The sequence below is a fragment of the Anabas testudineus genome, chromosome 4 (assembly GCF_900324465.2).
Source record: "Anabas testudineus chromosome 4, fAnaTes1.2, whole genome shotgun sequence".
In the NCBI taxonomy this organism is placed as follows: Eukaryota; Metazoa; Chordata; class Actinopteri; order Anabantiformes; family Anabantidae; genus Anabas; species Anabas testudineus.
In genome coordinates this window covers 14,785,057-14,810,774 of record NC_046613.1, presented here as the reverse complement: position 1 = coordinate 14,810,774, position 25,718 = coordinate 14,785,057, and the positions used below count along the sequence as shown (strand labels likewise).

Sequence of the window (25,718 nt, the reverse complement as noted above, 5' to 3'; positions counted from 1 at the left end):
GTAATTACACTTCATTCATTGATACATCACTTTTAACATACAACCACACTTACTGTTTGAAAAATGTTTAGCATCCTGCATCAGAAGGAAAAGAAACTAACCACTCCCTGGAGGTCATCTGCACACCATCACGTCTAAACTCATGACATTCAACTTGATGTGATCTGGTTAAGGGGTTTAAGGTCAGAGGTCAACTACATCAACACAAAGTGTTTTTGTTAAGCTCACTTAAAACTCTTACAGTCTTAGTCTTTTTTTTAAAATACAAATTAAACAACATATGATCATTTGTGGGATTTCTAAAAAGGTTCTTGTAATTTTGTAAATTTGAACTGAGCCAGGTTAGTGGTTTCCTCCCATTTCTAGTTACTGTGCTAAAACATAAGCTGAGAAAGAAAAATAAACTTTAATTAGTGTTCTGTAAAAGAACTGTCTTTAATGTCTCCCAACTTGTAAACTATTGTTTATTGTATCTATCATGATCTATTGTACAGTTCCTGTTTTATCTTTCGCAATAGCTGCTGTTTCATCAGACGATGACTATTCAAACAACACTGAAACTGTGAAACACGAACTGTGTAATTAAACTTACCACTGTCTGGTTACAGATGGCTATCCAAATCCCATTTATTTCTGTAGGCCTCTGGTTTCCACGTGTGTTGTTTTAATGATGATGTGTTATTAAACTATCAAACTGCAGGAATCCTTACGTAACTGTGGCGCATTTAAAACTCACAAACACAAACAACGTGGTCGGTCGGGCGAGACGCCCCCTTTCAACAGCCAATCAGAGCCGACGTCTGGCTAATGCTGAGCGCTGATTGGCTGAGGCGGTGCAGCGCACCTGTCTGTTAAATGGCTTCACCGTGCAGCGGTGATTCTCACTCCTCCTCAGTCTGTCACTGAGCTTTTTGTAGAGAGAAATTGAAATGGATCAAAATCACAGCCCAGAGGAGCAGAGCGGCTTCTGCACGCCTTTCAAATCGTTCGCCACAGAAGCGATCCACGTCGGTCAGGAGCCGGAACAATGGAAATCGATGGCTGTGGTGCCGCCGATTTCTCTGTCCACCACGTTCAAGCAGCACGGACCTGGAAATCACGCCGTGAGTACATGTTACAAGACTCGGTTATTTATGGAAGCTGCTGTGCACATAGTGAGCCAGCACAAATTAAACAAATTAAAGCTTCTGCCAAAAGGACACACATGACTTTTAAATATTTCACAGCTATTAATCAGAAGAAGTGTTGTTAAGTACTTATTAGTTAAGTATCTCCACTCTGTCCAAGCTCCAGGTTTTAGTAATAGACTACTATTACTGCATCACATTTCCAAACGTATTACTGCATGAAAAGTTAACACTATATTTTAAACTCTTGCTAATTCTGTCTGCAGCATTTTGGATGAGATGGAGACATTTTAGGGAGCTATGGGGACATCCTGTCAATAGTGAATTACAGTCTACTCTAGAAGTAACCTATATGTGCATGAAGTAGTTCTTCAGCATCACTTTGAGACACAATGTCCATATTATAACAATCCTCTTTAAGTGGAAGAAGGCAGTTCTAGAGATTTCTTTAATATATACATAACAGAAATATCCTGTTCAAAAGTAACTGCAACATAACTCACAATAGTACTGGAGGCCAAAGCTACCTGTTTAATTTTTTTTACAATACTAGCTGCTCTTTGATCAGATGATACTTATTCAAACAACTGTGAAGTTGTATAACATGTACAGTGTAATTAAAGTTCTGAACAGATGAGCCACATAAAGAAAAACTGTGTGTTACCAGTTTGTGATTGTGGCAAGATGGGATACTTATATAAATCTTAGGTACTTATGTAAGATTGTTATGATGCAAAAAAACTAAAACTCATGATGCACATGCGTGTTTGGGTAACTTCTTTGACAAAGGTTTTGTATGTAGGGATTTGAATATAGTAGAAGTGGAAATCCTACAAGAAACTGTCTGGAGAAGGCTGTGGCAGCTCTGGATGGAGCAAAGTACTGTAAGTAAAACTGTTTGTATTAGACCTTCACGTAGTTACAACATGTGTTTTCCATTAAAGCTGGAAATATTTGACAACACTGCAGTAAACAAGTAAATGATTCAAATGTCCAACATTAATCATTAATCATTAATCAACATTTCATTTGGCAAGATTTTTAGTCTATTCAGCCCTTGTGATTTGCTCCATCAGGTGTCGCCCTTGCCTCAGGGATGGCAGCAGCAGTGACCATCACTCACCTTCTCAAGGCAGGTGAAGGGATCATCTGCATGGACGATGTGAATGGAGGTAAGACACCTCACAGTCTGAGCATTTCAGTTGAACTAAATCAGACAACCAAGTGTTGTTGTTTTTTTTTTTTGGCACATGATGCCCACTGTTAGCATAGATTATACAAAAATGGTTAGGGTTAGAGTGAAAGCTGAATATGAGGAGGGGTCATTTATCTAAATCTGAAGAAAGTTTCACTTTTTATTGAAAGGTACAAACTGTTACTTCCGAAGTATTGCTACAGAATTTGGCCTGGATGTGTCTTTGGTGGATTGTTCAAAACTCAAGTTGCTGAAAGCTGCACTGAAGGCCAACACTAAAGTAAGTCAAAGAATAACACATCTTTTATTTCTTCTTCTGAACATTCTGATACAGTGAATTGTCATATTGTGTTTCCTTGTGTAGCTGGTGTGGATTGAAACGCCCAGCAACCCAACAATGAAGGTTGTTGACATCCAGGCCTGTGCTGACTTGGTCCACGAGCACAACAAAGACACATTGCTGGTTGTGGACAACACCTTTATGTCTGCCTATTTCCAGGTGAAAGTGACAGATGAGATAATTTCATGCTCTTCTGATTTTAAATATAAATTATAGTTGATGTGGAACCACATCACTGAATGATTAACTCGTGTTTGTCTTGCACGCTCATAGCGCCCCTTGGCTTTAGGGGCTGATATCTGCATGTATTCAGCCACCAAATACATGAATGGTAGGTCATCTACATTTTCCTGTTTCACTAAAATAATAAATAAATATAATAATAAATTCTGTCTAAATGAAAAAGTCAGTAAGTTTATGTCTGTAGGTCGTATTGGACAAAAAGCAGGTGAGTGAACAGGCGGGAGCAGTCAGCTAGAGTCATAATGAAAGATTTAATGGCACTGAAATGCAAACAAGTCATTCTGAATGATGCAGTAAATATAAATAAAAATGTGTAATGTCAGGTTATGTTAAAACATGTAAACATCATTGGTGATGTTCTCTACCAAATCTATTCATAACACATTTGTGTTGTTTTCCTAATAAAACATTCTTTCTATTTTTATTGAAATAACAAGACTCTAATGCAACTTAGTTGTTAACATGTTTTTTTTATTATATTTAAAATTATATTATTAAATTGTGTTTGTGAGTAATTGAAATCAATCAAATCCTGTCATTTAACTTGCAGGTCACAGTGATGTGTTAATGGGTCTGGCCTCAGTGAACCGGGATGATCTGTACGAGCGCCTGAAGTTTCTGCAAAACGGTGAGTACACTTAAATTCAGAGGTGGTAGGTAACTAAATACATTTATGTAAGTACTGTGGTTAATTACAATTTTGAGGTATGTGTACTTCACTGGAGTATTTCATTTTCATGCAACTTTTACTTTTACGAGTCAAAGAAAAAATATTATACTTTAACTCCTCTACAGTTATTTGAACAGCATTAGTCATTACATAGTGTTTACAGGTTTATGTGTTATTTATGGACTAAATAACACATACTTGCACTTAACTAGAGTATTGAGTATGTGTACTTTTTACACCTTTCCTACTTATGTTAGATATTTTCCATCTTCTGTTAGTACACAGGTGCACAGGTTAGTTATATCTGAGCTAAATTTGCTTATTAACAGGTAAATCATGGTCCTGACGCCAAAACTGCTGAAACCATTTACAGCCTTTTGATGAGGAACTGTTTATTTCTGCCTTTGTTATTGTCTGATCTGGATTTTTGGATGGTTTGGTGTAAGGTTTTTTTCCCCTCTGTATTGGTTCAGCACTGGGGGGTGTGCCATCCCCCTTTGACTGCTTCCTATGCAACCGTGGACTGAAGACGCTACACCTGCGGATGGAGCGGCACTTTAAGAACGCGTTGGCTGCTGCCAAGTTTCTGGAGGCCAACTCACGGGTGGAGCGCGTCATCTTCCCAGGTAAGACTCAAATCACACCAACATATTCTTTAGAGTAACAAAGTGTAAAATAGATTTGTATATCTGACTGTATTTTTTCCTCCATGTTTCCATTAATACAGGTCTGCCCTCTCATCCTCAGCATGAATTGGTGAAGAGACAATGCACCGGGTTTCCAGGAATGATTTCCTTCTACATTAAGGGGAAACTTGAACACGCCACCACCTTCCTCAAAAGCCTTAAAGTAATTTGGGACAAATTACTTTTTTTTATTTGATCTAAACTGTGTGTTAGGCTTTGTATTTAAAAGGAGGGGATGATGTTAGGGATTGTGCAAGTTATTGGATCAGATTTCCAGACTAACAGGGCTAGAGAAGGAAAATAGAAGTACTATGGTGTACAACGGCAGGACATTTAATCTTTATGTTAAATGTTTATGTTCTTATTTAACTGAATCAGGTCTTAATTAATTAAGATTAATAATAATTTGCTCATGTTGTCACAAGATCACGAGATTCTATTGTTCTGTAAATGACAGACCTTATGTTCACTGCTGCCGTGTCTGAAGATGATCCAAACCACAATATAACAGCAAGAATGTTACAGTGGCTTAATTAGTATATGTACTTAGTTACTTAACCTCCTTTAGTGTCTTGATTCATTCGTTCTTGTTACTATTTTGACCTATGTCAAACACTGTTTCATTTCAAGTCATTTGTTATTTCAGCTGTTTGCGGTAGCTGACAGTCTCGGTGGTCATGAAAGTTTAGCGGAGATTCCGTAAGTCACCCTGGAAAAATTTATTATTATAATTTATTATAAGTTATTTTAGTACAGTGTAGCTTTTTGCATTTTAACATGTCTAAACACTAGAAATGTGTATTTACTTCACCTTAAGCTGTAATGTAAAAAAATAACAACACAAGGGGGCAGAAGAGATGAAGAAGAATCCTTAAAGTGCTCCAGACTGACTTTAATTAAAAGAGTTTGTTTCCCTTAGCTGTAATGTCTGTTAAAGTATCCAGATATTTTATTCAGTGTTGCCTCCATATGTAAGTGTCTCTGTCCTCTGCCATATTTAGGTTGATTATGACCCATGCATCAGTGCCAGAAAAAGAGAGGAAAGAGCTGGGGATCACTGATACGCTCATCAGACTGTCTGTGGGACTGGAGGATGAGGCTGACATCATTGAAGATCTGCAACAAGCACTGGCTGCTGCTGTAAGTATCAAACATCCAAATCCAAAGTGTTGAGTCGGAGTGAGAGACATTCAAAATGTTATTAAACCACTGATTGATCAATACAAATCAATTGGTTTGTAGGAAAGTGAAAAGATTCTCATCTGTCTCAGTAAGAGATACTGCTGCATCTCAATTAGTTAGAAATTATATTTATCTAAGCTTTAATTAGACAGAAAAGACTACAGAACAATCAAGTAGAGTTAGAGTCTCAGTTAGACTCAGAATTGTGAACTTTGGTGTTGTTTAATGTCTTTTCCCATAAGCTGTTCAGCACTGTGTTTTTTTTTATGGCTGTTTTAAAGAACCATTTTCAGGCTCTCTGCTAAATAAGTGTGTGTCAGGCTGTGTTAAGTTTCAGCGTGTGTCGTGGTGACAGCTGCCAGTCAGCTCCAATTCAGTTTAGATTCAGAAGCAACACTGACAGTTTTGGATAAAAAATCAGTTGGTCATGATTTTTCTGAGAACAAACCAAAAAACTGATTTAAGGTTGTCAGTGATTGACAGATATGAACTGCTAAGTCCCTGCATCCGTGCTGAAACAGGTAAAATAATTTTACCTGTGGTTGCTGATGGTTGTGCTTCAGCCCACCGAACACACTGGATCATGTTTACTTGACATCATACCCAGCACTCGGACTTATAAAGCTCTCCACAGTGAGCATAGACACTGTGCAAGTTCTTCCTGCCTGTATTTGTTCTGTGACACTACAGAGTTTAGCTCCTAACAGGTTTGGTTACTGCTACTAGCTGCCATTTCTCACAGGAACATTTGACTTGTCACAAATAAAATTGGTCATAAAATAGTATATATATATATATATATACTATTTTATGACCAATTTTATTTGTCATAAAAACAAAAAAAAAAAATCTCCTCTTGTCCTCCTGCCTGGCAGCTCCATCTCCAACATCCTTCTACCAATATACTCACTATCGCTCCTCTGAACATGTCCGAACCATCTCAGTCTGGCCTCTCTGACTTTGTCGCTAACACAGGCAACGTGAGCCGTCCCTCTGTTGTACTCGTTCCTTATTCTGTCTAACTTCCTAAAGAGAACCTCAACATCTTCATCTCTGCTACCTCCATCTCAGCCTCTTGTCTCTTTCTCACTGCTACCGTCTCTAACCCATAGAGCAGAGCTGGTCTCACCACTGTCTTGTACACCTTTCCTTTGAGTCTTGCTGACACTCTTTTGTCACACAACACTCCTGACACTTTCCTCCACCCGCTCCAACCTGCCTGCACTCGCCTCTTCACCTCTTTTCCACACTCTCCATCACACTGAACTATTGACCCCAAGTACTTAAACTCCTGCACCTTCTTCACCTCAGCCCCCTGTAACCTAACGCTTCTACCTTGATCCCTCTCGTTCAGACACGTGTATTCTGTCTTACTACGACTGACCTTCATGCCTCTTCTTTCCAGAGCAAACCTCCACCTCTCCAGCTGTTCCTCTACCTGCTCTCTACTCTCACTGCAAATCACAATGTCATCCGCAAACATCATTGTCCAGGGAGATTCCTGTCTGACCTCATCTGTCAGCCTGTCCATCAACATAGCAAACAAGAAGGGACTCAAAGCTGATCCTTGGTGTAGTCCCACCTCCACCTTGAACTCCTCTGTCTGACCTACAGCACATCTCACCACCGTCATACTTCTCTCATACATGTCCTGAACTAGTCTGACGTACTTCTCTGCCACTCCAGACGACCTCATACAGTACCACAGCTCCTCCCTCGGCACCCTGTCATACGCCTTCTCTAAATCTACAAAGACACAATGCAGCTCCTTCTGACCATCTCTGTACTTTTCCATCAACATTCTCAAAGCAAAAATGGCATCAGTGGTGCTCTTACGGGGCATGAAACCATACTGCTGCTCACAAATCTCCACCTTCTTCCTAAGCCTGGCTTCCACTACTCTTTCCCACAGCTTCATTGTGTGGCTCATCAACTTTATTCCTCTATAGTTGCTGCAGTTCTGCGTGTCACCCTTGTTCTTAAAGATCGGAACCAGAACGCTTCTCCTCCATTCCTCAGGCATCTTCTCACTCTCTAGAATCCTATTGAACAAACTGGTTAGAAACTCCACTGCTGTCTCTCCTAAGCACTTCCACACCTCCACAGGTACGTCATCAGGACCAACAGCCTTCCTAACCTCATCCTTTCCAATCTCTGCTATTTCCTGCTCCACAACATCCATATCTTCCTCCCTTCTTTCCCTGTCATTTTCCTCGTTCATCAGCTCCTCAAAATACTCCTTCCATCTTTTCTGCACACTCTCCTGGGTTGTTAGCACCTTTCCATCTCTGTCCTTAATCACCCTTACCTGTTGCACATCCTTCCCATCTCTATCTCTCTGTCTGTCTAGCCTGTACAACTCCCTCTCTCCTTCCTTTGTGTCTAACCTGTCATACAGCTCATCGTAACCTCCCTCTTCACTCTACGCTGTGCTTCCTTATACTCCTGTCTACTTTCCTCAGTCCTTTCTACATCCCACTTCCTTCTAGCTAACCTCTTCCTCTGGATGCATTCCTGTACTTCCTCATTCCACCACCAAGTGTCTTTACCTTCTTTCCTCTTTCCAGATGACACACCTAGCACCTTCCTACCTGTTTCCCTGATAATATCTGCTGTAGTTTCCCAGTCATCTGGAAGCTCATCCTGACCACCAAGAACCTGTCTCAACTTCTGTCTGAATTCCTCACAAGTTTCTTCATTCTTTAACTTCCACCACTTGGTCTTCTTTTCTGTCTTCCCTCTCTTCTTCTTCCTGACCTCCAGAGTCATCTTACACACCACCATGCAGTGCTGTCTGGCTATACTCTCTCCTACCACCACTTTGCAGTCACTAACCTCTCTCAAATGACCTCGTCTACATAGGATGTAGTCCACCTGTGTACTCCTACCTCCACTTCTGTATGTCACTCTATGTTCCTCTCCTTTCTGGAAGTAAGTGTTGACTACAGCCATTTCCATCCTCTTAGCAAAGTCCACCACCATCTGTCCTTCCAGATTCCTTTCCTTCACACCAAACCTGCCCATCACCTCCTCATCACCTCTGTTGCCCTCACCAACATGCCCATTGAAGTCTGCTCCAACAACAACTCTCTCTCCTCTGGGGATACTCTCTATGACCTCATCAAACTCACTCCAGAATCTCTCCTTCTCTTCTAACTCACAGCCAACCTGTGGCGCATACCCACTGACTACATTCATCATCACCCCTTCAATTTCTAGCTTTAGGCTCATCACCCTGTCTGAGAGTCTTTTCACCTCTAGAACACTGTTTACAAACTCCCCCTTCAGGATCACTCCTACCCCGTTTCTCTTCCTATCCACACCATGGTAGAACAGTTTGTATCCTCCTCCAATGCTACGTGCCTTGCTGCCCTTCCACCTTGTCTCCTGCACACACAGAACATCTACCTTCCTTCTCTCCATCATGTCTGCCAGCTCTCTGCCTTTCCCTGTCATTGTGCCAACGTTAAGAGTCCCTATTCTCAGATCTATGTCCCTGCCTTTCCCCTTCTCTCTCTGACCACGAACCCTTCTGCCTCCCCTCTTTCTTCGACCAACAGTAGTCAAATTTCCACCGACACCCTGTAGGTTAACAGCATCGGTGGCGGTCGTTGTTAACCCGGGCCTCGACCGATCCGGTATGAAAGTCTTGTGGATGATTCGCATGGTTATTTTGGCAATTTTAACGCCGGATGCCCTTCCTGACGCAACCCTCTCTATTTATCCGGGCTTGGGACCGGCACAGAAATCACTGGCTTGCAACCCCTGTGGCTAGATTGACATGGACAAACAATAACCTTCATATTATGTTAAGGGTCAATTTAGCCCATTTCAGTTTTTTTGTTGACCAAAGTACTGTTTATCCTTTTTTTCTTCATGAAATCTTATGACTTTTCCTTATCTGGGGTCATAAAATGGTTTGTAAAAGATGGACACTCTAATGTGTCCTGGAATGTCTGTGCACAGTTTGTATACAAAGGTGATGTTGCGGGTCATTTTGACCCGGACACTTTTTATGTGGGTAAAAAGTTAGTCAGATCCAAAGTGAACATGTCTCTCTGATGTACTTAGTTTTGAATAGCCTCTGAATAAACATTCAGACCCACAGACCCAGGTGTGTGTACAGGACAAGCTTTCTTGCCTTTGTCCTCGTCACTGTCACTCATGTCATCTCTTTGAGAAGCACACCAAAAATGAGCTCCAGAAGGTTTACAGTTGAAGACGTTATATCATTGATTTTTAACTGGGATAGTGATGAAGAAGAAGAAATGTCAGAGACAGAGGATTGTTTAGAGCCAGAAGACATTATTGATGACCCTGACTGCCAATTTTCCTACAATGAGGAGGATTCAGAGGAGGAGTCTGCTGCCGTCTCTGCATTAGACAAAAACCAAGGACTGCAGCAATCTTCATCCATGGAGGGGACATGAACATATAAAGATGGCAATATAAAATGGTCAACATCACCACACCTAAGCCAAGGTAGACTGTCATCTTCCAATGTCATCAAAATGACTCCTGGTCTTACAAGATTTGCCGTCACACTAGTTGATGATATTTAATCCGCGTTTCATATCTTCAGCTCCCCACCAACAGTGAAGATCATACTTGCCACGAGTAACTTGGGGGGAAGGCGTGTATTTCAAGAGAAATGGAAGCCACTGGATCAGACTGACTTGCATGCTTATTTTGGAATTCTAGTGTCAGCTGGAGTTTACAGGTCAAAGGAAGTGTGTGGTATGAAGAGAATGGAAGGCCAATATTTCTCAATTACAATTATGTAATTGGAAAAGTCAAGTTCATGCCATACATCCAATCTGCAATAGGTCCAGTGAATACAGGTACACAGAAACGGAAGAGATGCTAAAACAAGCACATCTTGTGTGAAATGCAAGAATTACATCTGCAGAAAGCACACAGTTACATTATGTCCATCATGTGGACAACATTGAAAATGTTGAACAATGAAAATCTAAAACTAAACTAAATAGTTGTTACAAAAATTGTTCTGGAATTTCAAATTGTGTTGTATGTCAGCTTTTAAAATGTTTATCCAGTTGTTTAAACACAGTTTTTTGAATTTATTTTTGGATTTACACAGTGCGGGTCAAAATTACCCGCAACATAATATAAGGGATAAGCGTGTAAGCTAAATACATCCAAACAATTATAAACTATCAACTCAACCATGTACTTAGGACGTCAGGCGTGAAAAACTTTATAGAGGTCATTCTACATCTGTGTTGGGTTAAGGTCAGTTCTTAGAAAGTATTAACTTTGATCTTTAGGGCTATAGTCCTGTTTCGTCACCAAGATTCTACTGAGTTGACAGTCTCCCTGACATTATCCTGATACTTGATAAATTAGGTAATTGCCAAGCCAAAGCCCAGCAGACCCATAACTCTTTAACACACCTCCACTGATTCTTTTAAGAGGTTTTTACTAGAGGTTTTTTTAAATCTCATTGAGTATTCTATGTTGTGCCTTTGGAATCATTAGCTTGGTGTCCACTTCTACAGAGAGCAGCTACGTTACCAACTCTCCTCCATTTATAGACAATGTGTGTATATCTGCAGACTGATGGATATCTAATGATGATTCTTGCAGCTCTAACAAGTTCTGATTATGGGTACTGCAGTTCCAAAACATAGTCTGATTACTTACTAAATAGAAGTAACACAAATCCACTGTTTTCCAGAAAGTTGCACTATTTGTGGAAGGTGAATATGGATGAGCTAGCATGATATCACACTGTTTGTAAAGAGAAGACACAGGACATGAAGTATAAATGTAAATATCTGTTTTTGACACTAAATATATATATATCATCCACTGCTCACTTTTAGTTTTAATCTAACATTGAGTTTTTCCGACCACTGTGGAAAGAGGCCCCTTTGTATTTTATATTTGTGCTAGATGCTTTAGTTAATTTAAGAATAATTTTTTACATATGAAGACCAGATGTGGTTGAGATTTAATTAAATAAAACTGCATTTAATGAGCTCTATTGTGCTCATTTAGTCAGATTCACCACTAATTCCCACCTACTAACTGCACTGTCATCAGTAGGAATTATATTTTTGCCAGAACCTGTTTTGTCACCTCATAAAACCGTATCCTGGAGGGCAGCCTGCACCTCTTCTCAGTATTCAGATAATGTATCCTAATCCCTCTACTGCTCATCTGTAGCAAATGGAAATTAAAATGAGACAAATATCTCTAATCATTGTCTATGGTCCTGGGAAAATGCTCCTTTGATGGGTGATGTGTTAGATTGGATGCGATGTCAGGTCATACTGGGGCAGGCATTTAAATTTCCAGTCAGATGTCCTCATCCTAACGTTGGTTTTGAGCCACAAACATCACTGTTGGGTTATAATTTGGACTCTGTGGATGTATTTTATGCTAAATGCTGTCTGCATGGTGCTTTATTGAACTTTTTCCTACGGTGAGAGGTCTATTAATCTGCTGTTGACGTGTATTATGGCAGACGTTTTGGCATCCTGCCTTAGCTCATCAGGCAGAAGAGAACTATTATATGCATTGTACCACTTTTTGGCTCCAAGATAATGTTTAATTTCAGATAAAAAGTAGTGAGTCATTAACTATAACCTTGTGTGTTGTCTTGGTCTGTTTCCGGGATGTGTACTTTACCAAATAGTGTTGTCATTGGTCAATTTCTCTCTTTTAGCATCCAGAGATGGATTGAAATGCCTGAAGACTGAAGGGGTAGCTGAAGTTTTGAATCATAGATCAACACCAATGCATATATACTATACAATTTGTGAATAAATAACATAATCTTAGTTTTGTACTGACAGTTTTTCTAGAATCATGTAAAACTGATTGAAACTAACTTGTTTATCTTTTTTTTTTTTTTTTTTTTACTGTATGTTTTGTTCTTATTTGGAAGGTTTTAATGGGACACAGTCCTATTTAGTCAAGACAAATACAAGATACATTTCTGCAGGAAAAAACACATTTTCTGTATACATTTGCTTTACACCACTGACTATTAGTCTGTAACTCTACAGTTCTCATCTGCAATAATAATTTCTCATATTTTCTATTTTTAAATGGGACAATTTCCCTTTTCAAACATGTCCCAGTTACACTGGTGTATAAATTCTCATCAGTCAGACTAACCAGTCACATTTTACATGAACTAATCCTGTCACCTGATTTCCAAAAGTCAAAATTATTTTCTGTCTTTCTGTCAGCATCAGCTCAAACTAATATATACACTGTGAAGAAGAAACGAGCAATCTTTTACTCCTGTTTTATCAATTATCAGGACATTAATCACTAAATGAGATGGTGTGTGGTACCCCATCACTGCTCAAGAGCACGGTTCATCTGGAACAGAATAATCTATTAAAATCAGTCTGAAGTATAAATCTCTGTGTCACTTACTTCCTCTCAGACATCCTGCCATAGAAACACGAGTGCTGTAATTGTGAGTTCAGCATCAGTAACCATAGCGAGTCGATTACACCACATTTATTATAGCCTGATAGTGGTGGGCTGCACACTGGGGGTTTAGCTGATGGATCAAATGAGCTAGCTGCTGCCCCGATGACTAAACCAACATTTCCACGGGGAAACTAAATGTTTAGGTTCTCTGTAAAGACCGAGGATCAGCTGGCTTTGGTTCACAGGAACTTTATTTCCTGAACTTTAGATTTTGAAAACCTTTTGCCAGTGAGAACCTGCTGTGCCTAAATAGGCTGTAGAGATTCTAGTGAAGTGGTGGGTTTCAGTTCTTGGTCCTCTATGTTTTTCCCATCTATACTACATCCCTAGGTTTCACTATCCAGTCGCATGGCTTTTCCTGTCATTGCTATGCTGACGACACACAGCTCTTCCCGTCCTTTCAACCAGATGACTCCACTGTCTACTCCAACATAGCTGCTTGGATGAGAGAGAGGCATCTTCAACTCAACCTATCCTAGACAGAAGTTCATATTTCCCAGTGATTGTCCCAACTAAGTCTGCCAGAAACCTGGGGGTGAATATTGATGATTAACTGAGCTTTACTGACCACATCTTTACTGATCTACCCACCTCTGCATGCTCAGCTGTCTCACTCTTAATAAAAAAACAACAACAGAACTCTTCTTAACCTTTCCCTGCAGTTAAAACCTTTTTTGTTTTAAAAAGAAAAGAAATCTTTCACGTATACCCCATGAAACTGAAACAGCTCTTATTAGTTCTCCTTAGCTTAGATATTTTCTCGCTTTGTACTTCACTTGTAAGTCACTTTGGATAAAAGCATCTGCCAAATAACTAAATGTAAATGTAAGTAAGGGTGGGGATGCAGCCGTGACTCGTGGTGGGCTCTTGTCACTGAGCGTTAGGTTAGACTTAGAAAACATTAGTATTCATGTCAGGTTTTTAGTGTTGCCACCTCTTTTCAGTAATACAGAGCCTTTTTTGAAGAATAAAAGTCCCTGATTACTCAGCTTAGTGAAATCAGGATGAGTTACATTGCAGCTATGTCAGATTTCAAGTGTTTATGTTGCAGATAAGACTGTGTAATTACACTTCATTCATTGATACATCACTTTTAATATACAACCACACTTACTGTTAGAAAAATGTTTAGCATCCTGCATCAGAAGGAAAAGAAACTAACCACTCCCTGGAGGTCATCTGCACACCATCACGTCTAAACTCATGACATTCAACTTGATGTGATCTGGTTAAGGGGTTTAAGGTCAGAGGTCAACTAGATCACCACAAACTGTTTGTGGTTAGCTCACTTACTGATCTCACAGTCTTAGTCTTTTTATTTAATACAAATTAAACAAAAGCATTTAAAACTCACAAACCAAAACAACGTGGTCGGTCGGGCGAAACGCCCCCTTTCAACAGCCAATCAGAGCCGACGTCTGGCTAATGCTGAGCGCTGATTGGCTGAGGCGGTGCAGCGCACCTGTCTGTTAAATGGCTTCACCGTGCAGCGGTGATTCTCACTCCTCCTCAGTCTGTCACTGTGCTTTTTGTAGAGAGAAATTGAAATGGATCAAAATCACAGCCCAGAGGAGCAGAGCGGCTTCTGCACGCCTTTCAAATCGTTCGCTACTAAAGCGATCCACGTCGGTCAGGAGCCGGAACAATGGAAATCGATGGCTGTGGTGCCGCCGATTTCTCTGTCCACCACGTTCAAGCAGCACGGACCTGGAAATCACACCGTGAGTACATGTTACAAGACTCGGTTATTTATGGAAGCTGCTGTGCACATAGTGAGCCAGCACAAATTAAACTAATTAAAGCTTCTGCCAAAAGGACACACATGACTTTTATATATTTCACAGCTATTAATCAGAAGAAGTGTTGTTAAGTACTTATTAGTTAAGTATCTCCACTCTGTCCAAGCTCCAGGTTTTAGTAATAGACTACTATTACTGCATCACATTTCCAAACGTATTACTGTATGAAAAGTTAACACTATATTTTAAACTCTTGCTAATTCTGTCTGCAGCGTTTTGGATGAGATGGAGACATTTTAGGGAGCTATCGGGACATCCTATCAATAGTGAATTACAGTCTACTCTAGAAGTAACCTATATGTGCATGAAGTAGTTCTTCAGCATCACTTTGAGACACAATGTCCATATTATAACAATCCTCTTCAAGTGGAAGAAGGCATTTCTATAGATTTCTTTAATACATACATAACAGAAATATCCTGTTCAAAAGTAACTGCAACATAACTCACAATAGTACTGGAGGCCAAAGCTACCTGTTTAATTTTTTTTACAATACTAGCTGCTCTTTGATCAGATGATACTTATTCAAACAACTGTGAAGTTGTATAACATGAACAGTGTAATTAAATTAAGCTTATCTGCTTCACCACTAACCCCACGTGTTCCTTTAAACAACATAAAAAACTTGGAACAGTTTTCATCCATAAAACAAGTTCTGAACAGATGATCCACATAAAGACAAACTGTGTGTTACCAGTTTGTGATTGTGGCTTTGATACTTATATAAATCTTAGGTACTTATGTAAGATTGTTATGATGCAAAAAAACAAAATCTCCTGATGCACATGCGTGTTTGGGTAACTTCTTTGACAAAGGTTTTGTATGTAGGGATTTGAATATAGTAGAAGTGGAAATCCTACAAGAAACTGTCTGGAGAAGGCTGTGGCAGCTCTGGATGACGCAAAGTACTGTAAGTAAAACTGTTTGTATTAGACCTTCATGTAGTTACAACATGTGTTTTCCATTGAAACTGGAAATATTTGACAACACTGCAGTAAACAAGTAAATGATTCAAATGTTCAAGATTAATCATTAGAAAATAATAAGACATTACTTTTCGCAAGATTTTTAGTCTATTCAGCACTTGTGATTTGCTCCTTCAGGTGTCGCTTTTGCCTCAGGGATGGCAGCAGCAGTGACCATCACTCACCTGCTCAAGGCAGGTGAAGGGATCATCATCATGGACGATGTGAATAGAGGTGAGACACCTCACAGTCTGAGCATTTCAGTAGAACTAAATCAGACAACCAAGTGTTGTTTTTTTGGCACATGATGCCCACTGTTAGCATTAATTATACAAAAATGGTTAGGGTTAGGGTTAGAGTGAAAGCTGAAAATGAGGAGGGGTAATTTTTCCAAATCTGAAGGAAGTTTCACTTTTTATTGAAAGGTACAAACTGTTACTTCCAAAGAATTGCTGTAGAATTTGGCCTGGATGTGTCTTTGGTGGATTGTTCAAAACTCAATTTGCTGAAAGCTGCACTGAAGGCCAACACTAAAGTAAGTCAAAGAATAAAGACTTAATACTTTGTTGTGTTTTATAGACATTAATTCAGTTACAGTTCTATTAAAGTTGCCATGCTGAGTCAAACTTTCCTTTTATCCTGTGCTGTGTTCGTACTTGGTGCGTTTTTGGTCTTTGTGATGATGACTTGTCTCTTGGCTTTTGTCATTGTAACTTGTTTCATTGAAACATCTTTTATTTCTTCTTTTGAACATACTGATACAGTGAATTGTCATAATTCTCTTTCCTTGTGTAGCTGGTGTGGATTGAGACGCCCAGCAACCCAACAATGAAGGTTGTTGACATCCAGGCCTGTGCTGACTTGGTCCACGAGCACAACAAAGACACAGTGGTGGTTTTTGACAACACCTTCATGACTGCCTATTTCCAGGTGAAAGTGACAGATGAGATAATTTCATGCTCTTCTGATTTTAAATTCAAATTATAGTTGATGTGGAACCACGTCACTGAATGATTAACTCGTGTTTGTCTTGCACGCTCATAGCGCCCCTTGGCTTTAGGGGCTGATATCTGCATGTATTCAGCCACCAAATACATGAATGGTAGGTCATCTACATTTTCCTGTTTCACTAAAATAATAAATAAATATAATAATAAATTCTGTCTAAATGAAAAAGTCAGTAAGTTTATGTCTGTAGGTCGTATTGGACAAAAAGCAGGTGAGTGAACAGGCGGGAGCAGTCAGCTAGAGTCATAATGAAAGATTTAATGGCACTGAAATGCAAACAAGTCATTCTGAATGATACAGTAAATATAAATAAAAATGTGTAATGTCAGGTTATGTTAAAACATGTAAACATCATTGGTGATGTTCTCTACCAAATCTATTCATAACACATTTGTGTTGTTTTCCTAATAAAACATTCTTTCTATTTTTATTGAAATAACAAGATTATAATGCAGCTTAGTTCTCAAACATGTTTTTTTTATTATAATTAAAATTATATTATTAAGTAGTGTTTATTTTCTGTATAATCAAAACCTGTAGTATACTTTAGTCAACTTTTATTCCTGTCATTTAACTTGCAGGTCACAGTGATGTGTTAATGGGTCTGGTCTCAGTGAACCGGGATGATCTGTACGAGCGCCTGAAGTTTCTGCAAAACGGTGAGTACACTTAAATTCAGAGGTGGTAGGTAACTAAATACATTTATGTAAGTACTGTGGTTAATTACAATTTTGAGGTATGTGTACTTCACTGGAGTATTTCATTTTCATGCTACTTTTATTTTTACGAGTCAAAGAAAAAATATTATACTTTAACTCCTCTACAGTTATTTGAACAGCATTAGTCATTACATAGTGTTTACAGGTTTATGTGTTATTTATGGACTAAAAAGTCAGCTCCACCTTTACCAATTGCTGTTTTTGTTCCACATTTGACTTTTTTCATGTTTGAGAATTTGTCAAACAAATCTGGAATAGATTTTTCCAAATATGTTATTAAAACGTTATATCATACAAATTTACTTAGAGGAATAAAGTTGATGAGCCACACAATGAAGCTGTGGGAAAGAGTAGTGGAAGCCAGGCTTAGGAAGAAGGTGGAGATTTGTGAGCAGCAGGGAGGAGCTGTGGTACTGTATGAGGTCGTCGGGAGTGGCAGAGAAGTACGTCAGACTAGTTCAGGACATGTATGAGAGAAGTATGACGGTGGTGAGATGTGCTGTAGGTCAGACAGAGGAGTTCAAGGTGGAGGTGGGACTACACCAAGGATCAGCTTTGAGTCCCTTCTTGTTTGCTATGTTGATGGACAGGCTGACAGATGAGGTCAGACAGGAATCTCCCTGGACAATGATGTTTGCGGATGACATTGTGATTTGCAGTGAGAGTAGAGAGCAGGTGGAGGAACAGCTGGAAAGGTGGAGGTTTGCTCTGGAAAGAAGAGGCATGAAGGTCAGTCGTAGTAAGACAGAATACATGTGTCTAAACGAGAGGGATCAAGGTAGAAATGTTAGGTTACAGGGGGCTGAGGTGAAGAAGGTGCAGGAGTTTAAGTACTTGGGGTCAACAGTTCAGTGTGATGGAGAGTGTGGAAAAGAGGTGAAGAGGAGAGTGCAGGCGGGTTGGAGCGGGTGGAGGAAAGTGTCAGGAGTGTTGTGTGACAAAAGAGTGTCAGCAAGACTCAAAGGAAAGGTGTACAAGACAGTGGTGAGACCAGCTCTGCTCTATGGGTTAGAGACGGTAGCAGTGAGAAAGAGACAAGAGGCTGAGATGGAGGTAGCAGAGATGAAGATGTTGAGGTTCTCTTTAGGAAGTTAGACAGAATAAGGAACGAGTACAACAGAGGGACGGCTCACGTTGCCTGTGTTAGCGACAAAGTCAGAGAGGCCAGACTGAGATGGTTCGGACATGTTCAGAGGAGGGATAGTGAGTATATTGGTAGAAGGATGTTGGAGATGGAGCTGCCAGGCAGGAGGGCAAGAGGACGACCAAAGAGGAGATATATGGATGTTATAACAGAGGACATGAGGTTGGCTAATGTTAGGGTAGAAGATGTTCATGATAGATTTAGGTGGAAAAGGATGATTCGCTGTGGCGACCCCTGATGGGAAAAGCCGAAAGAAGAAGAAGATTATATAAATTTACTTATTAACAGGTAAAACATGGTCAATGAGATTTAAAACTGCTGAAACCATTTACAGCCTTTTGATGAGGAACTGTTTATTTCTGCCTTTGTTATTGTCTGATCTGGATTTTTGGATGGTTTGGAGTAAGGTTTTTTTCCCCTCTGTATTGGTTCAGCACTGGGAGGTGTGCCATCCCCCTTTGACTGTTTCTTATGCAACCGTGGACTGAAGATGCTACACCTGCGGATGGAGCGGCACTTTAAGAACGCGTTGGCTGCTGCCAAGTTTCTGGAGGCCAACTCACGGGTGGAGCGCGTCATCTTCCCAGGTAAGACTCATATCACACCAACATATTCTTTAGAGTAACAAAGTGTAAAATTGATTTGTATATCTGACTGTATTTTTTCCTCCATGTTTCCATTAATACAGGTCTGCCCTCTCATCCTCAGCATGAAGTGGTGAAGAGACAATGCACCGGATGTCCGGGAATGATTTCCTTCTACATTAAGGGGAAACTTGAACACGCCACCACCTTCCTCAAAAGCCTTAAAGTAATTTGGGACAAATTACTTATTTTTATTTGATCTAAACTGTGTGTTAGGCTTTGTATTTAAAAGGAGGGGATGATGTTAGGGATTATGCAAGTTATTGGATCAGATTTCCAGACTAACAGGGCTAGAGAAGGAAAATAAAGGTACTATGGTGTACTACGGCAAGACATTTAATCTTTATGTTAAAAGCTAATGTTAAAGTAGTGAAATGTTTCCCTAATCATCCAAGTAGCTTCTTCAGACTGGGGAAAGTTGGTAGGAGACCTCTAATTTATGTTTCAGGCTGATAAGCTTGTAAGATGGACAATGGAAGGTGTGTGTGAGTAGATGTAATAGTCACACTTCAACTTGTGTCTGAAATAAAAAAATTAACAGCATTTTATTTAACTGAACCAGGTCTGATAATAATAATAATAATAATAATAATAATAATAATAATAATAATAATAATAATAATAATAATAATAATAATTTGCTCATGTTGTCACAAGAAGACCAGATTCTGTTGTTCTGTAAATGACCTTATGTTCACTGCTGCCGTGTCTGAAGATGATCCAAACCACAAAATAACAGCAAGAATGTTAAAGTGGCTTAATTAGTATATGTACTTAGCTACTTAACCTCCTTTAGTGTCTTGATTCATTCTGTTCTTGTTACTATTTTAACCTATGTCAAACACTGTGTTTCACTTCAAGTAATTTGTTTTCTTCTTATTTCAGCTGTTTCTGCTAGCTGGCAGTCTCGGAGGTAATGAAAGTTTAGCGGGGATTCCGTAAGTCACCCTGGAAAAATTTATTATTATAATTTATTATAAGTTATTTTAGTACAGTGTAGCTTTTTGGCATTTAACATGTCTAAACACTAAAAACGTGTATTTACTGCACCTTAAGCTGTAATGTAAAAAATAACACCACAAGGTGGCAGAAGAGATGAAGAAGAATCCTTAAAGTGCTCCAGACTGACTTTAACTAAAAGAGTTTATTTCCATTAGCTGTAATGTCTGTTAAGGTATCAGGATGTTTTATTCAGTGTTGCCTCCATATCTAAGTGTCTCTGTCCTCTGTCATATGTAGGGCGATTATGACCCATGTATCAGTGCCAGAAAAAGAGAGGAAAGAGCTGGGGATCACTGATACGCTCATCAGACTGTCTGTGGGACTGGAGGATGAGGCTGACATCATTGAAGATCTGCAACAAGCACTGGCTGCTGCTGTAAGTATCAGACATCCAACGCTCTTGCTGAGTCATTAAAAATTTAATTAGACCAATATTAATTGATCAACACAAATCAATTAGTTTGTAGGAAAGTGAAAACGTTCTCATCTCTGTCAGTAAGAGATACTGCTGCATCTCAATTAGTTAGAAATGATGTTTTTCTAAGTTTTAACTTGACAGAAAAAACCTACAGAACAACCAAGTAGTGTTAGAGGGGTCTTAGACTCAGAATTGTGAACGTTGGTGCTGTTCAGCACTGTGTTTTTTTTAATGGCTGTTTTAAAGAACCATTTTCAGGCTCTCTGCTAAATAAGTGTGTGTCAGGCTGTGTTAAGTTTCAGCGTGTGTCGTGGTGACAGCTGCCAGTCAGCTCCAATTCAGTTTAGATTCAGAAGCAACACTGACAGTTTTGGATAAAAAAAGCATCAGTTGGTCATGATTTTTCTGAGAACAAACCAAAAAACTGATTTAAGGTTGTCAGTGATTGACAGATATGAACTGCTAAGTCCCTGCATCCGTGCTGAAACAGATAAAATCATTTTACTTGTGGTTGCTGATGGTTGTGCTTCAGCCCACCGAACACACTGGATCATGTTTACTTGACATCACACCCAGCACTCGGACTTATAAAGCTCTCCACAGTGAGCATAGACACTGTGCAAATTCTTCCTGCCTGTATTTGTTCTGTGACACTACAGAGTTAAGCTCCTACTAGCTGCCATTTCTCACAGGAACATTTGACTTGTCACAAATAAAAGAACTGTACTCGTTTGGTTTTCTGTGTTAATTGGTCATCAGTCATTTGCCATCTGATCTTTCTATAATTGACATGGACAAACAATAAGTGTGTAAGCTAAATACATCCAAACAATTATAAACTATCAACTCAACCATATACTTAGGACATCATATGTGAACATCTTTATAGAGGTCATTCCACAGCATCCGTGTTGGGTTAAGTTTAGGTCTTAAAACGTTTTAACTTTGATCTTTAGGGCTATAGTCCTGTTTCGTCACCCAGATTCTACTGAGTTGACAGTCTCCCTGACATTATCCTGCTACTTGATAAATTAGGTAATTGCCAAGCCAAAGCCAAGCAGACCCATAACATGATGTTCCCCCCACCATGATCACTTTTGGGATTATCGTTTTATTTTACTGTTGTGGACAGTCAAGGTGCTGCTTGGCAAAATTCCTCTGTGGTGTCCTGCCACAGAGGAACGCTATGCTCTGTTCAACAATGTGCAATGATTTGCATATGGTAGACTCTTTAACACACCTCCACTGATTCTTTTAAGAGGTTTTTACTTGGGGCTTTTTAAATCTCATTGAGTATTCTATGTTGTGCCTTTGGAATCATTAGCTTGGTGTCCACTTCTACAGAGAGCAGCTACGTTACCAACTCTCCTCCATTTATAGACAATGTGTGTATATCTGCAGACTGATGGATATCTAATGATGATTCTTGCAGCTCTAACAAGTTCTGATTATGGGTACTGCAGTTCCAAAACATAGTCTGATTACTTACTAAATAGAAGTAACACAAATCCACTGTTTTCCAGAAAGTTGCACTATTTGTGGAAGTTGAAAATGTCAATGGATGAGCTAGCATGATATCACACTGTTTGTAAAGAGAAGACACAACATTAATTTAATATAAACAGCCTTCAGTGGACATGAAGTACACATGTAAATATCTGTTTTTGACACTAAATATAAAAACTGCCTAACGGAGAATATCATTCAGTTTTATTGCTATTTAATGCACCACACTCATCCACTGCTCACTTTCAGTTTTATGGGCTAAATGTTGTGAAGGGGATTCAGATGTCACATGTGCCTTGGTAATGATTAATCAAAGGATGAATGGAGCAATGGCTCTGTGTACACAGGTCTGTCTCATCTCAGAGCTGTGTAAGATATCATGTAAAGGACAACCGGCACTAGGGTTCAGCATTTTAATACATTTAAGTTTACAAAATCTAAAAATCTGTTCCTATGTTGAGAGTTGAGAACAAGCAAGCTTATGCCATTTGTTCCGCACAGTTCCAAATAAGGTCTGTCAAAAATGAAGACAAATCAGGCCTAGAGACAAAGTGGTAATTATCTTGGGAACATTTAGGGAGAGCCAGGCCAGGAAGGGTTGCAGACCTGGTATGAGTTAATGCAGCATGCAGCGGTTTAATGCTGTGCACTTGCCAGGCACGTTGGCATATCAAGACCCTCTCTCTCCTGATTCCTGACCAGATCCATCACTCACTATGAGGATTTTGTATGGGTGCTGTAGTCTAGGGCAGCCCTCTTTCAACAGAGTCGACTGGGGATTTTCCTCCATTGGACCTTGGTAAACAAATCCCTGACAATCTGTTTATATGTAATCACCTTTTCACATTTGGTTTAGCTTGTTAAAGTTTGGAAGATATAAATAGATTCACACAAACACACTCAAATATTCAGGTAAAAATACTTGAAGTTGATTTATTGGGGAAAAAAAAGATTTGTTGCTAAGATTTTATAATGGAAATAATAATGGAAGTATTTATGCTCATGAGACACAGATGGATCATCAGAAGCACTGCAGTGTCCCTAAAATCCTTTCAACTTCATTACTCAGTTTCTGCTTTTCTCACTTCTGTGCCGTGCACCATTGCCGCTCAGATCTGGCATAGCTCATCCAGACATCTGCAGTTTTTTGCTATTTTCCTTAAACAAATGGCGTCCACATCTTAGCTTTTATTACTCTCCGTCTTTCACTCCAAGTTGGCATTGCAGCTGAGGTTATTAATCTGACTTTGAGGTTTTCCGACCACTGTGGAAAGAGGCCCCTTTGTATTTTATATTTGTGCTAAGTGCGTTTGTTAATTTAAAAATATGTTTTAACATATGAAGACCAGATTTGGTTGAGATTTAATTAAATAAAACTGCATTTACTGAGCTCTATTGTGCTCATTTTGTCAGATTCACCACTAATTCCCACCTACTAACTGCACTGTCATCAGTAGGAAATATATTTTTGCCAGAACCTGTTTTGTCACCTCATAAAACCGTATCCTGGAGGGCAGCCTGCACCTCTTCTCCTCAGGATTCAGATAATGTATCCTAATCCCTCTACTGCTCATCTGTAGCAAATGGAAATTAAAATGAGACAAATATCTCTAATCATTGTCTGTGGTCCTGGGAAAATGCTCCTTTGATGGGTGATGTGTTAGATTGGATGCGATGTCAGGTCATACTGGGGCAGGCGTTTAAATTTCCAGTCAGATGTCCTCATCCTAACGTTGGTTTTGAGCCACAAACATCACTGTTGGGTTATAATTTGGACTCTGTGGATGTATTTTATGCTAAATGCTGTCTGCATGGTGCTTTATTGAACTTTTTCCTACGGTGAGAGCTCTATTAATCTGCTGTTGACGTGTATTATGGCAGACGTTTTGGCATCCTGCCTTAGCTCATCAGGCAGAAGAGAACTATTATATGCATTGTACCACTTTTTGGCTCCAAGATAATGTTTTATTTCAGATAAAAAGTAGTGTGTCATTAACTATAACCTTGTGTGTCTTCTGCTTCTGACATGTGTACTTTACCAATAGCAATGTCATTGATCTATTTCTCTTTTTCTGCTGTCTTTAATAGCATCCAGAGATGGATTGAAATGCCTTTGGGACATTTTGAAGACCGAGGGGGTAACTGAAGTTTCGAATCATAGATCAACACCAATGCATATATACTATACAATTTGTGAATAAATAACAATAGTTTTGTACTGACAGTTTTTCTAGAATCATGTGAAACTGATTGAAACTAACTTGTTTATCTTTTTTTTTTTTTTTTTTTTACTGTATGTTTTGTTCTTCTTTGGAAGGTTTTAATGGGACACAGTCCTATTTAGTCAAGACAAATACAAGATACATTTCTGCAGGAAAAAACACATTTTCTGTATACATTTGCTTTACACCACTGACTATTAGTCTGTAACTCTACAGTTCTCATCTGCAATAATAATTTCTCATATTTTCTATTTTTAAATGGGACAATTTCCCTTTTCAAACATGTCCCAGATACACTGATGTATGAATTCTCATCAGTCAGACTAACCAGTCACATTTTACATGAACTAATCCTGTCACCTGATTTCCAAAAGTCAAAATTATTTTCTGTCTTTCTGTCAGCATCAGCTCAAACTAATATATACACTGTGAAGAAGAAACGAGCAATCTTTTACTCCTGTTTTATCAATTATCAGGACATTAATCACTAAATTAGATAGTGTTTGGTACCCCATCACTGCTCAAGAGCACGGTTCATCTGGAACAGACAAGTCCATTAAAATCAGTCTGAAGTATAAATCTCTGTGTCACTTACTTCCTCTCAGACATCCTGCCATAGAAACACGAGTGCTGTAATTGTGAGTTCAGCATCAGTAACCATAGTGAGTCGATTACACCACATTTATTATAGCCTGGATAGTGGTGGGCTGCACACTGGGGGTTTAGCTGATGGATCAAATGAGCTAGCTGCTGCCCTAATGACTAAACCAACATTTCCACGGGGAAACTAAATGTTTGGGTTCTCTGCAAAGACCGAGGATCAGCTGGCTTTGGTTCATGGGAACTTTAATTTCTTGTTACCTACAACCATGTAATGGATTTTGCATCTCTGAGGGCTTCTGCATCAGCCAGTGAGATTTTGAGTGAGCTCTACTACCTCAGTGTAAACACCACACTGCCTCATCACAAACCTGCTGTGTCCAGTTAGGTTGTAGATATAGCGCCTATAAAAAGTATTCAGCCCCTTGGATGTTTCATTCTTTTATTGACATTATAAATCAGTCCAGGTCAGTAAAATGGCGACTTTGACAAAAAGATTTCAGATAAATATCTCATTAATGTCAAAGTGAAAACAGGTTTCTACAAAGTAATGTCAATTAACTTAAAAAAATATTAGGTGAAATCAGTGTTTGCATTAATATTCACCCCCTTTAGATCAGTATTTAGTAGATGAACCTTTGGCTGCAATCACAGCATAGTCTGTGAAGATAAGTCTCAATTAGGCTTAGGAGACTGGAATGTTTTGCCATTCTTCTTTGCAAAACTGCTCAAGCTTATTCAGGTTGCGTGGGGATCGGGTGTGAACAGCCCTTTT

The 25,718-nt window shown here is 39.3% G+C and overlaps 2 protein-coding genes across 4 annotated transcripts; both read left to right on the top strand.

The window, feature by feature from the left end:
• The first annotated feature begins 864 nt into the window (after window positions 1-864).
• On the top strand, window positions 865-12,933 carry LOC113151958 (cystathionine gamma-lyase-like). 3 transcript variants are annotated; one of them, XR_003297876.1, is made up of 13 exons: window positions 865-1,103; window positions 1,930-2,011; window positions 2,204-2,299; window positions 2,493-2,602; window positions 2,687-2,821; window positions 2,936-2,993; window positions 3,456-3,533; window positions 4,049-4,201; window positions 4,303-4,424; window positions 4,908-4,960; window positions 5,263-5,401; window positions 9,790-9,925; window positions 10,026-10,621. XR_003297876.1 is itself a non-coding variant. In XM_026344837.1 (12 exons), exons 1-12 carry the CDS (start codon window positions 930-932, stop codon window positions 9,871-9,873), a joined length of 1,284 nt encoding a protein of 427 aa, XP_026200622.1. In that variant the 5' UTR covers window positions 865-929; the 3' UTR covers window positions 9,874-10,621. The 3 variants fall into 3 exon arrangements, 2 of the variants coding, with proteins under 2 accessions (XP_026200622.1, XP_026200623.1); XM_026344837.1 differs by having other exon boundaries at window positions 9,790-10,621; XM_026344838.1 differs by lacking the exons at window positions 9,790-9,925; window positions 10,026-10,621 and adding an exon at window positions 12,135-12,933 and having other exon boundaries at window positions 866-1,103.
• A 1,335-nt stretch (window positions 12,934-14,268) lies between these two features.
• On the top strand, window positions 14,269-24,922 carry LOC113151963 (cystathionine gamma-lyase-like). Its single transcript, XM_026344844.1, has 12 exons — window positions 14,269-14,637; window positions 15,544-15,625; window positions 15,819-15,914; window positions 16,106-16,215; window positions 16,476-16,610; window positions 16,725-16,782; window positions 17,270-17,347; window positions 18,986-19,138; window positions 19,240-19,361; window positions 20,081-20,133; window positions 20,435-20,573; window positions 24,210-24,922. Exons 1-12 carry the CDS (start codon window positions 14,464-14,466, stop codon window positions 24,225-24,227), a joined length of 1,218 nt encoding a protein of 405 aa, XP_026200629.1. The 5' UTR covers window positions 14,269-14,463; the 3' UTR covers window positions 24,228-24,922.
• Window positions 24,923-25,718: the final 796 nt, after the last annotated feature.

Coding starts and splice junctions, on each gene's coding strand:
- LOC113151958 (XM_026344837.1), top strand. CDS start 930: ATGGATCAAAATCACAGCCCAGAGGAGCAGAGCGGCTTCTGCACGCCT. Junction 2,994..3,455: donor AGCCACCAAATACATGAATG/GTAGGTCATCTA, acceptor TTTAACTTGCAG/GTCACAGTGATGTGTTAATG. Junction 4,425..4,907: donor CCTTCCTCAAAAGCCTTAAA/GTAATTTGGGAC, acceptor TTGTTATTTCAG/CTGTTTGCGGTAGCTGACAG.
- LOC113151963 (XM_026344844.1), top strand. CDS start 14,464: ATGGATCAAAATCACAGCCCAGAGGAGCAGAGCGGCTTCTGCACGCCT. Junction 14,638..15,543: donor ACGGACCTGGAAATCACACC/GTGAGTACATGT, acceptor TTTTGTATGTAG/GGATTTGAATATAGTAGAAG. Junction 17,348..18,985: donor CCTGAAGTTTCTGCAAAACG/GTGAGTACACTT, acceptor GTATTGGTTCAG/CACTGGGAGGTGTGCCATCC.